General features: G+C 40.1%; 1 protein-coding gene across 19 annotated transcripts in view; it reads right to left on the reverse strand.

Annotated features, from left to right (window-relative positions):
• Positions 1–18,054, reverse strand: part of VTI1A (vesicle transport through interaction with t-SNAREs 1A) — a 464,064-nt gene that overhangs the window by 173,286 nt on the left and 272,724 nt on the right. For 2 of the 19 annotated variants that reach the window (XM_063617864.1, XM_063617855.1), the window contains one exon: positions 4,525–4,580. The exons of the other annotated variants lie outside the window; for them this stretch is intronic. In XM_063617864.1, coding sequence (XP_063473934.1) covers positions 4,525–4,580 — 56 coding nt within the window. The remainder of the gene's footprint in view (positions 1–4,524; positions 4,581–18,054) is intronic. 19 annotated transcript variants of the gene reach the window in all.

The raw sequence follows: 18,054 nt of genomic DNA on the forward strand, positions 1-18,054 counted from the left end.
AAAATAATGTAAATGAGAACTGACTAGCAGTATTGCAAATGTGGAATCCACAGGACTTAAAGAATAATTAGACAATAGGAGTGAGCGAGGGGAGGGGACCCAGCTGTCTCTCAGACTTCCATAGATGATGATGACATTACCCAAAACAGAGAACGTATGAATAACTTTGACCAAATAATAAACACACCTATGCCAGAGAATGCCATAGTAAAACACTATGGCAAACTTCAAAAACTTCATGCTAAATGAAAGAAGCCAGTCACAAAAGGTCACATATTATATGATTCTATTTATATGAAATATCCAGGGTGAGTAAATCCACAGAGATGGGGGCTAGGGGAATGGGAAGCGACTGTTTAATGGGCATGGGGTTGCCTTTTGGGGTGGTGAAAATGTTTTGGAACTAGGTAGACATGAGGGTTGCATAACACTGTAAATGTACTGCATGGTATACTTTCAAATGGTTAATTTTATACCAATTGCAATTTTAAAACAATAAAAGCAAAGCAAAAAAATAAAAAAATCAAACCAAAACTCAAAAACACCACGGCAGCCCAATAAACCTTGTATTCCAGAGCTGAACGTGCCAGGAATCTCCTTTTAAACCCAGATAATCCCAGTAAGGAAAGAAACCTAAGGGAAGGACTGCTAGTGCCCATGCACTGAGCAGAATCACCTGGTCCCCAGTGGATGCACTCCTTCCTAGCTGTTATTATGCACGTTTTCCTGGGAAGGCTGATAGCCTTGGAATTGGAGGTATGTTCTCTACTTGGGGACCATCCACCTTTACTATGTCAACTCTGGCTGACCTAGTAATGTGAGCAGTCAATCTGCCATATGGAAACATATCAGAGGGAGGGGAAAAAGCAGCAAAGCGCATCCAGAGAGGAGCATGTGGGTCAGGAAACAGTAAGAAAAACTTTCTGGCATTCATATTGGTCATCAGTAGCCCAAGGGGAATAAAGGGCTTCCTGATGCTCAGTGCATCATCAGGAAGATTAATTAACATTTGTAAAGGCCACACACAATGTGAAAGGCCCAGTAATGGATCTCCAAAAGCCACAGTCCCTGCTTTCCAGAAGGTCATGAAACAAGGAGTGGAAAATATTCCCTAGAAGACAGAGCTGGATGACCTCGACCATGAAGAACATTGCAAAGAAACGACCGGGCTTGTCTGGGATTCTCTTCATTCTCAAGTTGAATCTGATCTGACAGATGTGGTGAGTAATTAAACCCTTGTCCATTCATAGTCTGAATGCTTGCACTGCACAGAGAATGGGGCAGGAATAATGAGAGGCACAGCCCCTGTGGGACTATTCAGGAGTGCTCAAATTTGCATGGTCACATGAACCCGAAGGAAGTGGATTATGCTGGCCTGGCCAGGAAGTAGAGACAGCCAAAGATTTCTGATTTGCATAAATCCTAGGGCTGGAAGGCAGAGAGGCTTAAGGGCTCTCAAAGGCCAGATGTAGCTGCCTTCCCTAGAACCCAGCACATCTCTGTAGCTAGATGCCTTCTCACAAAGGCTGTACAGGTAATTGAACTTGTGATGTCATTTGCTCAAAAGTTTCATAAATATATACCGTTAAGTTCCTCAAAAATGTGATTTTTTACAAGTGAAGTTGCTGTACAGTCTCCTAGGGAATGGATTCTTTTAATTAGCTTGAAAAAAAGGTGATTCAGTAAAGGCTAATGCATTTTATTATGATTAATGCTGTCAAATAATTTCTAATTGTGTGACAAGGTGCTTAAGTAAAGAATCGTTTGTGGCTTTAAAAAAGAGTTAATGCCTCTCAAAAAGGATTATTTTCTTTTTAAGTTTCAAATGAAGGCTACTAATTAATTAATCCATTTACATAAAAATGTCTTGGATCAGCTACCTGCAAAGATAAAGGATGAAATCTATCCTCTAATTGGAAAAAGAAAAACTGCTATAAAATATGTGGAATAAACATATGAAAGTAATCTACAAAAGGCAAGTAGAAGTCATTAATTAAAAACTGACATGTCAAAAATTTCATTTCATTCTATGCAATATTAAAAATATTGGTGATGTCACATACTTAACTGAGTAATCTTCCTAAAATATGCCTTCTCATCTATGCTATTTTATGCAGTTTTCTTTTTTTTTTTTTGAGATGGAGTTTCACTCTTGTTGCCCAGGCTGGAGTGTAGTGGCACAATCTCAGCTCACCGCAACCACCACCTTCCAGGTTCAAGCGATTCTCCTGCCTCAGCCTCCCGAGTAGCTGGGATTACAGGTGCCTGCCACCATGCCTGGCTAATTTTTTTGTATTTTTAGTAGAGACGGGGTTTCGCCATGTTGGGCAGGCTGGTCTCGAACTCCTGACCTCAGGTGATCCACCTGCCTTGGCCTCCCAAAGTCTTGGGATTACAGACGTGAGCCACCGGGTTGGCCTTATGGAGTTTACTCACGGGAAGTCATGCAAAACTACATGCGGCTTCAGAAATTGGACTGAAATCTCCCTTCAGTTTTTCCCAAAATGTAGCTAACTTCATGTTATCTCCCAGATTCATAGACATCAGGCAACCAAGCTCGGTTAAAGCATTCCAACTTTTGCTCCCTTCAGTTCTGAACAAGTGCTACCCTTGATATAAACAGTCATTACAGACCCAGAATGCAACAAAGAAGGCAGATATTTACTAGTGAAAAACTGAAGTTCCTTAATCACTTTAATATATATAATCAAATGGAAATTATACATTACCCAGACTAATTATATATAATTTCTTGGCATCAGGTATAAACTATTCAGACTATCAAGGAAAAAAATAAAAAGATGTTTCTTTATAGCAGAATTTTTATTATAAAATATATCTCACAGCAAATCCCATCTTTTTAGTATCTGGTCTTTAGTCTTTGATGATTTCAGTTTGTTTTTCCAAGTTTTTTTTCCAAGCTGAGGCTGTGCTGCCATTTTTGCAATTGGGATTGGTATTTTTATGATCACTTACTGGATTTATTATATGGTGGTTGAATAAACTGCTGACAAGAAAAGTGGAAAGGGAAAGAGAGAAAAGAGGAGAGAGTTAAAAAGCCAAGGAGACAGAAAAAGAAGAAAAAAGAGGGAAGAACAGGAAGGAAAGGGGGAAAGAGGTTAAAAAAAGAATCCTAGAAGTAGACCTTGTAATAAATAGGAAGAAGAAACTCGGGCACCTGTCAAAGGGACTCCATGTGTCAGTGAACTGCAGGAGGTGACACTTAGGCATCCTGGCTCTACACCATCCCTCACTCTAAATGAATGTAAAGGTAGATCTTTATTCTTTTGGACTGACAAGTACAAGCCACAAGGTGACTATCAATAGGCAGGGACCTCAACTTTACAAAGTTGTGCTGAAAGACAGAATTATCAATAAGCTCCTGAAGACACATTCCCATCAGGAGAAATGGAAAACTCAAGTTCTAGCCAAGTCCTTAAGAATGCAGAGGAAGGAGGGTCACAGAATGGAGGAAATCTCTGGTTTGCTGGTAGCTGTAACCTCTCCCCCTTAAAAAGCCCATTTTCACCTTTAAAATAATGCAGATTTTTCATGTATTCTTTGAAGGAGCTTAATATGACTTGTACAAAAGGCCAGCATAATTTCCCAGCTGTTTTGCTGAGAAATATGCCCTCTTCTATGGTCAGTGAGATTCAAGTCCAGAGAAGTGAAATAACTCAATCCAGGTGTTGCTGCTGGGGAGAGAGGTCCTGATGTTGGGGCCCCTGGACTGGAAGTCAGCATGCCCAGCCTTTGGCTGTGGAACTTTCTGGTATCAGGTTTGCCACGCACAAAGAGGGCTGGTAGAACTCTCCTGATCACAAGACGTGACACTTGCCAGTACCACTAGAGCACTGAAGAGGCGCAGGTTTCCTTTTCCCTGTCTTTGTAGATTACACCGAGGGTGTCCAGCCTGCCATCAGCTGATTTGAAAATGGAGTGCCCATCTGACTGTATTTCAATTGCTTCATATCCCCATCAACAACAATGGATCAGCCCACAGGAGGTGCTGACCCTTCACTGCTTGTGCCTTGTAAGAGATCTCTTGGAAGTGCTCATCAATTTGCATGTGCTTTTCTTGTTACTTCTGTTGTATATTTCGAATGTGGTCTGTTTCATAATGAGAAAGTCTTCCTAAGATTCTACACAGAGCTATAACTTCTTAACTTCATGGAGTCTAAGTTTCTTTAACTGTAAAATTGAGACAGTTCCTATTTGTGGGGATTGTTGATAATTAAAAAATAAGCATGTTGCTTAGCACAAAAAAGGCACACAAGAAGTGGTAAACATCACAATTACTACCACAGAAAATGAAGTGCAAAAAGTTGTTTAGGGCGATGAAAACATCTTTATTTTCATATTTTTCTTCCCAGAGGTTTAAAATGTTCAGGTCCATTTGCATTCTTTTTGGTCTCTGCTGCTATCAACACATTATTTAAAGAGTGTCAGAACAGTTAATCCAAGAGAAACATACACTTTTTGTCATTGGCCTCTTTAAGTGACACCTTTTTCATTAATTATTACCTTTCAGTGACAGTGCTGTGGCCAATTTCCATTCCCTCTGTTGGCTTGTATGAGTTCTAGGGTAAAAAGTGGTTTGGAACCTTTTTAGTCAAGGAGCAAAGAAGCCTATTTTTTTAAACTTTTAAGAAAAAAAATCAAAACCAACCAAACCAAAACCCCTAAAAGGCATCATGGTTGTTAAGGCTGAGAAGTTAGACCTGGTTCTGAGACCAGCTTGGCCACTTACGGAGGGCATGATCTGAGTTAGTTGTTTCCTTACTTATAAAATGGAATAATAAAAACATTGATCTCTTAGGCCTATTGTGCAGATTTAAAAAAATCTACTAACATAAAATACATAGCCCCATGCCTGGTACATATAATGGTTACCATAATCATGTTACTATCAGTAATCATAAAACTCCATATAGGAGTCAGGGCATTGGTGCAGTGAACATTTGTTGTTAGATATTGTCCGAGAACACAAGGGGTAGCCTGAGCCCCTAATTACCCCCAAGTATGATTCTATTTTTTTTCTTCCATTTCAGGAAATTCATTTGTACTTGAAAATAGTCATTAAGCTGAGCCCTTTGTGATGCATGTGTTTAAAAAATGTGGTGGTGACACCTGGGTTATCAGTCTCTTTATTTGCAAAGACAAAGGTCACATCAGACTTTAGCTATTGTGCATTTCTGGGCCCACATACTGTGGACAAGCTCCTTTATCCCTTCAATGTCCCATGCATGGTAAGCAGGACAACTGTTTCCTTTTTATTAGATAGGGCAAACGGCCTGTGTTGTTCAAAAGGGATGTTAAAAAGCAAAGTTATTTCCACAAAATTTATAGCTCGCTTAGTTGTTGATAAACATAAACCAGGTGTCACTCTTGCAACACATACCCAGACACCCTCTACTACTGATTTCACCAGCTGTGTGACATATTCTCAATTTTTCTTCTTCTTTTACTTTTAGCAGATAATGTTTCTGAATCCACTCATTTGGGGTGGGGGGTGGGGAAAAAGAAAAGAAAGAAGGAAATCTGTCTCTTTATGCAGGGACTGGTTCCACAGAACCTGAGAAACTTTCCTGAGGTAAAATCCCTTTCTCTGGTTAGTGAGACAGCCGGTGACTTTGGGTTCAGACTGTCCCCCTAGCAGCCTGCTGTGTCACAGATGTGCTGCTAGGGGTATGGAATGGACCCTACTGGGTATGGGGGTGGTGAAGAGGGGCTGTGAGGTTGGGATTAAACCCCTCCTTAGATTGGTCGGTCCTCAGGCTGCCTGGTGACTTTCCACAAGCCCAGTTTTTTAAGGCAAGATTTTCAAAGACCAGATTTTACTAATTCTGGATCCTTAGGGAAGACAGAAAGAGATGACATAAAGGGGTAAGAGAAGGGAAAAACTAGGCACAGAATGCATGACCATATCTCGTTTGCCTTTCATTTATAATAAACTCTTATTTGGTCAATTAAGTAAATTACATTCTTCCCACTGTGACTATCATTATACTTGAGACCACTCTAGTTTTTCTGCCTTGTAAATGGATCACATTTGTTACTGACTTGTTAATTCATACAACATGTACACTGAAATACAAACCGTCCTGAAAGCCTCACAACTTCCACAGTGAGGACCAGCTCTTTAAGATTATTCTATTTATTTCACATTCTATGAGAATATTCAGTGAAGTTAATGACTGCTTATAATTTATTTCCTATCATATTTTTTTCATGTAAGTAGCTTCAACTTTCTAGGAATTACAAAAAAATTTTTTTTTTCCCTGCAGGGTATCATTAGGGAAAAAAATGTGGTTTCTCCTTTTGGGCAACAGTTTTGCTCTGCTCACCGTTCAGCAAAGATTTACTGAATATCAACCCTACGCCTTGTTCTAGGTATACTTTGTAGAAGTATAGAGTAGAGAAAGACAGGCTAAAACAACAAGGTAGTAGGGTGAGCAAAGGTACTCTGGGTTTCATTGTTGTTGCTTCTTAGACTATCTGAAATGAAGGACCAGTTTGTGCTTTGGTTTTTAATTTCCAACCTGTTGACAACTGATGGGGGGGCCTTTTTGCATGACTGCTATGCAGCTCCCACTGCATGCAACTCACCTTGTGAACTCATCAGCACCCAAAATGCTTCGTACCCTGTTCAATGAGACAAGTCCAAGGACCATATGCTTGCATGTTGTGACCACATCAAATTGCTATAAATTTTTTTAGATGCCTGTTCTCAGTTTCTACATTTATGATGCCATGGACTGACATCAAATAGTTCATAGACTGGCACCAGGAGTACCTCTACACCAAAGAATAAATAATGTTGAGTGGAGTGATTTGAAACTGACCCCCCGGTATCAGCTATATGCCTTCTTGTTCAGACTCACCTCCAAACCCTGCAGCCTCCAACAAGCCATTGCACATCAGGATCTAGTTTATGAAAACAAATGAAACTCCAAGATACCCTGAGCTCCTTGAAGCCCATGGAATTGTCTGTAAAATTTTGTGTGTGTGTGTACATTTTTCCAGAGAGAAGTTCTATAGTTTTCATCAAATGTACAAATAGGTATGTGGCCTCAAAATGGTTAAGATAAACTAACTCAACACTTTTTCATTACCTGGCAACCCTAGTTAAGAATTTCAACTTGCAACTGTCCACGCTTCCTAGGAAACACACACACCTGAGGGGATTGTTGGTTTTATGAAGCCTTCCTGGGTCTGGGGCCAGGACTGCCTCTTTCCATAGTGTTTCAAAGCATGGTTGTTCTGGGTTAAGAACAAGATTAAATTTGTCTACTGACGGCTTGGACAGCAACAGGAGGTTGACTCCCTTCAAGAAAGAAAAACAAAAATAATCTGTGTAAGAAAGGGTACATTAGAGAAGTGTTCCCCATTCTGGTGTCTTAGAAGCCCAGAGATGAGTTGGGGTATCTGATTTAGAAGGAGAGGATGAAGGCATTGAGAGAAGCAGCAGGATCTGGTTGGAGAGGGAGGTGGAATCACAGGGAGCACTAGCCATTACAAGACTGTGTGGGGAGGGAGTATCCAGGTGGATCCAGATGCCTACAGACAGCAGGAACGATGGGATACCAAGGAAGACTGCGTTACCACTCCAACATAAACGTAACCATTTCAGGGGGGAATCTACCCTTGGTGTCTAGACTGAAGTCTTTATATACTATTTCCTAAGGAAAGGAATCAGGATTCCTTGTAAAAGTAGTTGCTTCCAGGTTTGGGCCAGGAGCCTATGGCATCTTTTCCTGACAGAAAAGACTAGTGGAATCATGTTAAAAGGCAAAAGAGGCAACTTGAAGGGGATCTCACTGATCAAAGAGTAATGGATGGACACCTATAAAATAGATAAAAGCCCAAGGGTTTATAATGATGCTCAAAACAAACAAGCAAGTGTCATTGATCACTTTTGTAGGTTGCTGGTGCCATTCAATAATCTGAAAACTATTTAGTAAACAGAGGCATTTATGCTGCTTTTCTGATATGAACTGTATTTCAGAGTAACCAAATAGTTGATGATAGTAAGTTTTTCTATATGATAGAATAATAGCTAGTAAATGCAAACTGAATGACAGAACTGAACATTATCACGTTGTAATCCCTAATGAATGTTGGCAATGATCATCAATGGTCGCTAAAACCATTATGTTAACAGGTTGATAGAGAACTTCATAATGGATGAAAGGCTGACCACACCTGAACCCACTGATCAATCTGGATCTCAATAAATGTAATGCAAACAGATGTTATGTGCCTCCTGATGTGATACAGCTGAATTTGCATCTCATTAAGTCATTTGATCTAAGTATTAATTTACAGAAAGTACAGAGGAAAGAGAAACATGTTAAATGGCACCATGGAGATGCCATAGTTCAAATAAATAACATGAACATATTTACAGGATGATAATCTATAGGACAAAAATTTTTACAGGACAATTTCTTCAACAAATAAATGTAATAAAAACAGGAGGACAATCTGTAATAGATTAAAGAACATTTAAAGACAGATCAACCAAATGCAATACATATACTTTGTTTGCAGCCTGATTTAAACCGTCCAACTATTTGTGAATGCTTTGGAAACAATTAGGAAACACTGAACCCAGACAGGTTATGCAATCATTTCTAAATAGTGATTACGTTTTTTAAAAGTTATGCTGTATGTGCTAGAGATACATACTGAAATATTTACAGGTAAAATCAGACATCTGGGATTTGCTTTAAAACACTCTAACAAAACAAAACAAAAAGAGGAGAGAAGGATAAAACAAGAAGGGTGACATGTTGGTAGCTGTTGAAGGTGGGTATTAGAAACATGTGGGTTCATTACACTATTTTGTCTCTGTGTGTGAATTTCTGTAAAAAGGCTTTTTTTTTTTTTTTTTTTTTTCCCAAAAAACGGGGAGATTGGGGAAGGAAATCTCACAGAATACAAAGCAAGCAAGACAGGCAAGCTAATGAAAACACAACCCTTATCTATAGAGTCTTTGAGTTCATGTCCAAACTTGCCCCAGCTCTGGGGTCTGAGGGAGGGTGAACACAGATCACATGAGGGAATGCAATCTCACTGCCTTCTTAGTGCAGGGTTACTAGGTGCATGGGAATTCACGGGGAAAGAGCAATTTGTGCTGAGTTCATAATCCCCAAGAGAGGTCAGGGCAGCTTTCTGATTGGTTGGAGGGGATAGAGCCTTCCAGGATCTACCCTGGAAGAGGCAAGCAAAAGGATCCCAGCCATAGTTTGGTGTCCTCTTTAACCTCATTCCCAGGGCAAATCCAAAACAAGTACCAACAGTACCATGCCATCTGGAATTCTATAATGCACAGCTGGCAATATGCCACGGTAAGCAAACCTCCAAACTGTAGATGATTGGCATATTTAAAGGCCACACACATCTTTTCTTCAGCTTTCTGTCTATCCTCTTATATGTTATTAACGCATGTAATAAATTTGGCCTTGGACAGAGCTTGGTTAAAGGCAATAACACCATACTTGATACAGAAATGACCTATTGGGACCTGTAATATCTCCGTGCCAGCTTTTTTCAATTAAATGACCACAACTAGCAAACAACTATTAACATGGGGACTGTGTGGGATACAAAGATATGCAGTGTCTGCAATGGTGAACCACTAAATGCTTGTAGGAGAAAAAGGGAAAAAAGTTTCTCATATAAGTTCTTGAGACAAAGATGTTATTCAGCTTTACAATCCTTTGAGCTCCTGCTAGGAATATTCCACCAGTTTCCACAATTGCAGTTAGTGGCTATCTTGATAGAATCTGTGTGCTAGAAAACCTGTAATATGCACATAATGTCCGCACTTGCCCTGAATCCCAGAGAATGGAGGACTATTGCTACTGTACTCTCAGTGACTAGAGCAACTTCAAATTATTCCTTCATCAACTGAAAACTAAATAGAAACTATGCTTAATTGTGTTCTTTGATTTTTCTCTGAGGCTATCCCACATATTCAAATTATATTTACTTTTTAAACAATTAGGACACTGGCATTTGGAGCCCTTGCTTCCTGTTTAACAGTAACCATGCTTTCCGAACCACAGGTTTGATCAGCAGGGTGGGCCATCTGAAACTAAGATTGTCCTGAAGATTCAGGAGGTCAGCCTGCCGCATGCAGTACATGCCTTTCCCAGTTACGAAACAGAAACCCAGCCTGACCCTTCAGTCCGGGCCCCCACCTTGCAGAGCTGTGGCCTGATCTTAATGTAGACTCAAGTGCTGGATGGAACCACAGGTTACCGGGTTCAAGCCTCAGCTTCTTGCAAAAAGTCCGATGCAAAACATTCCACTTCATCGAGAAGTTCTAGAGCTGAGGAAGTATGTTGCTAATGTTGCTAAGAGTTCTTAGCTTTCAAGTAAGGCCAGGTATAGTCCTGTACAGGGAAGAGCACTTTTTCAATAGGTTCCTAGCTTCTAACACCTAGTAGGACACCACTGCTACTAACAAGAAAACAATAATGGTGACGAGGAGGACGATGACGATGGTGGTAATTATAATATCATAATATGTAGGGTTTTAATTTTCTTTTGGGTCTTTATTAACTTTAGCCTTTACTTTGTAACTATTATTATTATCTTGATTTACAAATAAAGAACTTGAGGCACAGAGTGATTAAAATAACTTTGCTGACATCACAAAGCTAGTAAGTGGACAAAGCCAGGCTGTCTGGCTCAAGAGCAGCAGTGTGAACCACTGTGAGACACTGCCCCTTATTGTACTAAAGAGCACTGGCTTTGAATTGATAATAGGAATGCTAGACAAGAAGCTGAATTACAAAAGCAAATGTCCAGATTTTGCCTGGACTCATGCTCAGACTAGACTGATTAGACAAGCTCTTCTTAACTCTGGTTTCATGTAAGCATCACCCAGACAGCTGTTAAGACACTGGGTACCCACCAGTATCTGGGAACTAGAGAACATGATTCATTTGGTCTGCGGTGGGGCCTGGGCATCTGATTTTTAAAAAGTTCCCCAGGTGATTCTCATGAGCGACAAGGGCTGAGAGCCACTGGCCTCTGAAGAACTTTGCAAAACTAAAAAACAAATTTGGAATTGCTGCCTCTTTTCTCTTTCTCTTGGATAGTCACAAAGAACAACAGCATGCTGCAGGCTCATATCAAATCTTTTTTTCTTAATTTTTAAATTTTTTTATTATTATACTTTAAGTTCTAGGGTACATGTGCACAATGTGCAGGTTTGTTACATATGTATACATGTGCCATGTTGGTGTGCTGCACCCATTAACTCGTCATTTACATTAGGTATTTCTCCTAATGCTGTCCCTCCCCCATCCCCCCACCCAATGACAGGTCCCAGTGTGTGATGTTCCCCACCCTGTGTCCAAGTGCTCTCATTGTTCAATTCCCACCTATGAGTGAGAACATGTGGTGTTTGGTTTTCTGTTCTTGCGATAGTCAAATCTTATCTGAATATAGATCCCTTGTTGTGTACAGCATCTGTTAACATAGATGGGAACAGCTGTTCTAACCTTTTACAAACCAGTAATCCAGGTTGACAAATTTGGTTACTTTCTTTTAAAGAGAAAACCCTGTACCCTTAACATTGCAGGATAAGAGTGTATCAGAGCTAAACTCTCTTTCCTCAATAAGGATACAGAGGACCCCTTAAACCAGCTTACTCTCTTAACTAAGAACAAAGATCCACAATTTCATAGTTGAAAGGGCTCTTAGGTGCCATCTAACATCTCTCAGCACCACAAACACACTCCCTACCTCCCCCAATGCAGAAACGCCTTCTGCAAGATCCTTCCAGATGGTCAGTCAGCCCTAGCTTGAACAGTTCAATGACAAGAGGCCACACTCCATAAGACAACACATTTCTTTGTTGGACAGATCAATTCTTCTTTATATGGGTTCAAAATTAGCCTCCCTATAACTTCTACTTGTTCATAGCTCTGTTGTTGTCTGAAATAATGGTATAAAGTCTCCTCTCCTTTCAAATGAGTGCCCAACAGCACATCATTATGGCAGAGGATGGTACACTGGAGGGAATACACAGGACTACACAGGAGCCAAGAGACTTGTTTTGAAAAGCAGCTCTGCCTCAGACTTTAGGACCGTAGTAACTAAAGCCCTTCAGGCCTTCGTTTCATCATGAGTATTAAAAGTAAATAAAAACAAAGACGATGAAAAGCTTGTCAAATTGTGAGCATCAAATTAAAAGTGTAGGTCAAATGCTTTGTAACTGAAAAGTACCCTATGAATGTAAGTTGTTCTGCTAGTGGTGCCTTAAGGTACAATATTCTTACATTTGAACAATTCTTCTGTCCACAGAACCATATATTCTACTTCTGAAGTTGGTATAGTAGCGTTGCTAAATAACTGTTAATTATGGCAATGGCAAGTGAGTGCTCCTTGATGCCACCTATCGGTTATTTGTTTCAGTGACAGTGAGAAGTTGGAAGATGGCACAGGAAGCAATGTGCTGATGCTGTCTTTCACTCCTCAGACAGATCAGAAGAAACAGAGAACAGCAGATTTGGAATCAGAAAATCTGCCACTCACTATGTAGGTGCCATTGAAAAAGTGAGCTAACCTCAGTTTCCCCACACATAAAAGGAGAAAATAAAAGTATCAATCTTACATATGCTTCTATGAGGATAAAAGAAAATAATATGTGTTAAGTACTCAACAATAAATGTCACTCAGTAAATTATAGGACATTTTCACAATTGTTTTTTTAATCAGTGAGAACCTAGTGGCAAAGTGCTATATTCTCTCTAAAATAAACAGAATTTCAGATACTCCACCTGGATACAATTCCAACTCTATCATTAATTCTCCATGTGACCCACATATTTCACCTCTTAGGTCCTGGCTTTCCTAATTGGTAAAATGAGTTAATTAGACAAGCTGATCTTTCTAGGTGTGCTTCTGGGACCACTAATAGCCGTATCGCTAACCAAATGGAAAACAAAGTTTTAGAAGCAAATTGCTTCCTGAGAACAATTCAGTTATTGCATAATCTAAAATACTACCATGGTAAAAAGAACATCTTCAATTTATAAATTTGTTTGAAAATCCCTCCCTTAGGAAGATATATTTGTTTCTAATGGTTCTGCTAACCACATGCCTGAGGTGAGGCAAAAGAATTTTTAAAAACTCAACAGAATCAGGCATTTCTCCAAAGAAGAAATACAAATGGCCAATAAGCACATGAAAAAATGTTCAACATCTAGACATTAGGGAAATGCAAACCAAAGCCACCATGAGATAGTTCCTCACTCCCACTTGAAAAACTGTAATAAAAAAGACAGACAAAAGCAAGTGCTGGTGAAGATGTGAAGAAATTGAAACACTTATTCATTGCTGGTGGGACTGGGAAACAGTGCAGCCACTTTAGAAAATAGTTTGGCAGTTTTTCAAAAGCTATGCCAAGTTACCACATGACCCAGCAATTCTACTCCTAAGTAGGCAGCAAGGAGAAATGAAAATGTATGTTCACACAAAAACTTGTACATAAATGTCCATGACAGCATTGTTCATAATATTCAAAAAGTAGAAACAACCCAAATGTTCATCAATTGATAAATGGACAAATAAAATTTATGTATCCATACAATGAAATATTATTTGTCAAGAAGAAGATTTGAAACATTACACTAAGTGAAAGAAGATAGACACAAAATACCACACATAGTATGATTCCATTTATATGAAATATCTAGAATAGGCAAATCTATAGAGACAGGAAGTATACTAGTGGTTGTCAGGGGCTGGCAGGAAAGGGGGAGTGACTATTAATGGATACCAGATTTCTTTTTGGGGTGATAAAAATGTTCTACAATTGGGCCAGGTGTGGTGGCTCATGCCTGTAATCCCAGCACTTTGGGAGGCTGAGACGGGCAGATCACCTGAGGTCGGGAGTTTGAGACCAGCCTGACCAACATGGAGAAACCCCGTCTCTACTAAAAATACAAAATTAGCAGGGTGTGGTGGTGCATGCCTGTAATCCCAACTACTTGGGAAGCCGAGGCAGGAAAATTGCTTGAACCTGGGAGGCGGAGGTTGCAGTGAGCCAAGATCGCACCATTGCACTCCAGCCTGGGCAACAAGAGCAAATCTCTGCCTCAAAAAAACAAAACAAAACAAAAGTTCTACAATTGCTTGTGGTGATGGTTGCACAATGCAGTGAATACACTAAGAGCTACTGAATTGTACACTTTAAATGGGTGCATTATATAACATATAAATTATATCTCAATAAAGCTGTTAAAAAACAATAAGCACATAATCAATAAGGATCAAGAATCAGTTCCATTTAATCAAAGTGCAAGGAACATGTATGTTTGTATAATAGCATTTTATATGGATAATCGCTTTGTACATTCAACTGCTTTAAACCCATTTTTGCATTTGGATCATTTTTCAAGGAGGAGATGAAATTTACGGAAGTAAAATGGAATAAACAAGGCTATTGCAGCTCACAAAATATATTTCTTTTATTTTACTACCGAGGATCGACTCAGTGGTGTAAAATGCCATTTAAAAAAAGAATGACAAAGTTTGAATGAGAAAATGTATTTCATCGTGAAAGATAAAAGTCTTTCCTTCTCTACAGTGAATACAGGTAATTTCAGAAGCAGCAGCTCCTAATTATTCACTGTTGAAAAGCTAAAAAAAGGTTCATATTGAAAACACTGACCTCTAGTTTGCTCTGTGAATGAAAGCAGACACAAATTCTCATTTTCCTAGAATTCTGGTTGATAACTGAGTTGGGAAAAGCATGCATTTCTTCATTACAGTGCAGTCGACTGTTCATTTAAATAACAATAACCTGCATAAAAGTCACAAAAGCATTATCTAGCAATTTTACTGTGTTGAAATGCATTATTAGTACTAACAATGCCAAACAGAGTAAATAAATGACAGTCTTCTTATTTTCAGCATTATTCCTGATTACTCAGCTTTATGAAAGGGTAGCATTATTATTACTGGTGCATTCAACACCTTGGTCAACACTATTTGCTTGGATAACTCTTGAACGGAAAGGGATTTCAGAATAGAGCTACATTCTTTTCTAGATTATCCGAGGGGGAAAAAAATCTTCCAATTTAGTGCTTATATATCATATATTTTTGATAAGAAATGTTTGAAGAACTCAACTTCTGTTTTCTACGTATGTGTAAAAACAAGAATTAAAGTCCTCGTTAAAGATAGCATACTTGAAATAGTGCTTACTAAAAAATGTAAAATTTACATCAATTGTTTAAATCAGAGGATTTCTTACCACGAACATGGTAATGCTTCAGTTTTTAAATTCCTTGAGCCCAAAGTCTGGGCCTTTCTTTTAGTTTCTCTTTTTTCACTCCCTGAAACATTCAGTACTCCACTAAATGCCATTGACCAAACTTGTTATGAGAGTACCATTAATCTCCCAGGTGCAGAGCAAATAGAGATTTGAAATCATTCACTCCTGGGTCTCTAGTTTGCTGGAGTTAGATTCAAAGGGGCCTCTCCATGAAAGATCTGAGCAATATTTGGCTTTAACAATGGATGGAAGTGCAGCTTCCTAGAAGATGGGGCAATAGGATACATCCTTATAAAATGTTGTCATCCTGATGGGGACAGTACACACTTGAATGACTGACTCTCATTCAGACAACGGGAGTTTTGTGGTTTGTGTGTGTGCACTGAGGCCTTGGATTTTGCTGTGGGAAGGGAGCAAGGAAGGAAGGTTGTGGGCGACACCATAATGAGTAAATTAATTTTTAGGTAACTTAAAGGATTACGTGAGTGGATGAAAATGTTCTTCGGGGATGTGACAGATTGTATTTTCCAAAACTGTTTGCAACAATATTTCTTGCCCCACTGGTCTTCCTCAACCTGCCACCCCTGCATCAAAGAGTGGGGTATGTGTCCCATCTCATTCACTTAAACCTCGGCAGGCCCTTGCGACTGTCGTGCTGAGTAGAATGCAGCACAGAACGTCACTGTGTGACTCCTTAGATTGGGTTAGAAAAAGCCACACAGCTTCTGCCTCTCGCTTTTGTAGCTCTCACCTTAGGTGCCCTGGGCTGCCAAGCCTGAGGCTGCCATGCCATAAGATTGCCCAAACCAGCATATGTAGGGAGACCACATGGAAGGGCCTTTTGACTAATGACAGAAAGAGAGAGGTGCTCAGCCAGTCCTGAGCCACTCCAGGCTCCTGCCCCCCTACATAGTTCCAGCTCTGATCTCTGAAGAAACCTCACCAGAGACCCAGAGCCAGAACACCCAGCCAAGCGACCCCTGATTTTCCTAACCCGCCAAAATCCTGAGAGATTGCTGCTGAAGTCAGTGCATTTCTGGGGTGATTTGCTACTCAGCAACAGATAACCAGGAGAGGAGAAAACGAGAACTGAATGGAGAGTCACAGCATAAACAATAGAAAGGGCATATCATATTTGGAGCCAAGCCTTTCAGGCCATGACCTCTGGACATGTAAATAAATGTAATGGGCAAAGACGCCTTGTAAATCAACATGTAAGCTTCCAATTCAGTCATGACTCAGAGCTTCCAACCCTCAGCACTGAGCCAATGTCCCTTCGGTGGAATCTCTAGATTTTCCTTACAGAGGAGCTTAGGGCAGCAGAGGTACAAGAGCACTTGTTACGAAGCTGCGTTTACATAGCAAGCACAGTCCTCTTACTCCAACTATGTTTGCTTGGGGTGGCCCTGGCAGCATTCATGGCAAGGGGCTCTTGGGGTAGTGGGGAACCTATAGCCCCTCTAAGGTACCACTGGCTCAAACCCTGGTTCCCGCCTTGTCTTTTTTTCTCAAGTAAAACGGAACAGTTTGTAGGGGTTGGGTATCCCTTATCCGATATGCTTGGGACCAGAAGTGTTTGAGTTTTTAATTTTTTTTGGATTTGGGAATATATGCAAAATAACATTCCAGTTGAATATATCTAATCCAAAAATCAGAAATCCAAAGTGCTCCAGTGAGTATTCCTTTTGAGCATCATATTGGGGCTCAAAAACTTGGATTTTGGGGCATTTTGAATTTTGGATTTTCAGATTAGGGATGCTCAATCTGTAGCTCCTGGGCACAACATATTGTTTTAAGGCCTCCATGTCCCTGTTCTCTCTTCATTGGCTAACACACACTTATTCTTCAAAGCTCAGGCCAGGTATCACCAGCTCCAGGAACCCCAACTTGGCTAAGAACTCCTTGTGTACACATATGGGTATGTTACACTCAAATTTATAATAAAATTTGTTTAGTTATGTTTTACTAGAGTATATATGTTGGGAGAGTGACATGGATTATTTACATTTTATCTTCACTACCTAAGGCCTGCCATGTCTCAACAGCATGTGTTCCATAAATGTTTGTAGAATAGAAATGAACATGCCAAGACATGTTGGCTTCAAAGGATGAATTGGCGACAGTGTCTCCATGCATTTCAAATATTCCTTGCTCTTCCCTGAGCTCAACTGGAAATCTCTCTCTGTTCTGGAAACTCCCAGGAGAACACTTCGTCAGAAATTTTTCCATGGCCCTTTCCCTCACCTCGGATCCTCATCCTCCATGCCTTCTTCCTCAGATCCATCCCTTCTGTGTTGGACCATACTTACTTATGTTCCCACTAGATCCCCTTCTACAGTGTCTGCTCCCAGCTGGCAGGTCCCTGGGCTGATTCACATCCCGAGTGCCAAGAATAGCACTCCATATGCTCCGAGTAGGTTTGGTAAAGCAGCGTGTCTTCCCAGTCTCAATACACTGACAAAGTAGTTACTGACTTCGAAATCTCTTCCCTGGGGTTAGCAACTGTGCCTACAACAAGTCTGCGAATACACCAGTCTTAGATATGTTCAACAGGTGATATCAAGATGAACTCAAATGATTTCAGGATAACCTGTCGAAGTCCTCAGAAGCTGACTGCGCCCTTGAAGTAGGTCATCCCCAGGAGCAGTTGCTTTTCATCCACCCAGCAGGTGTGTGTCATCAAATAAATATCATAAAATGTCTTCCAGCCAGGAACAACTATCTGGCAGGGAAAAGGAAGTACACAGGCTCAC

Source organism: Symphalangus syndactylus, chromosome 2 (genome assembly GCF_028878055.3).
Source record: "Symphalangus syndactylus isolate Jambi chromosome 2, NHGRI_mSymSyn1-v2.1_pri, whole genome shotgun sequence".
NCBI classification, from domain to species: domain Eukaryota; kingdom Metazoa; phylum Chordata; class Mammalia; order Primates; family Hylobatidae; genus Symphalangus; species Symphalangus syndactylus.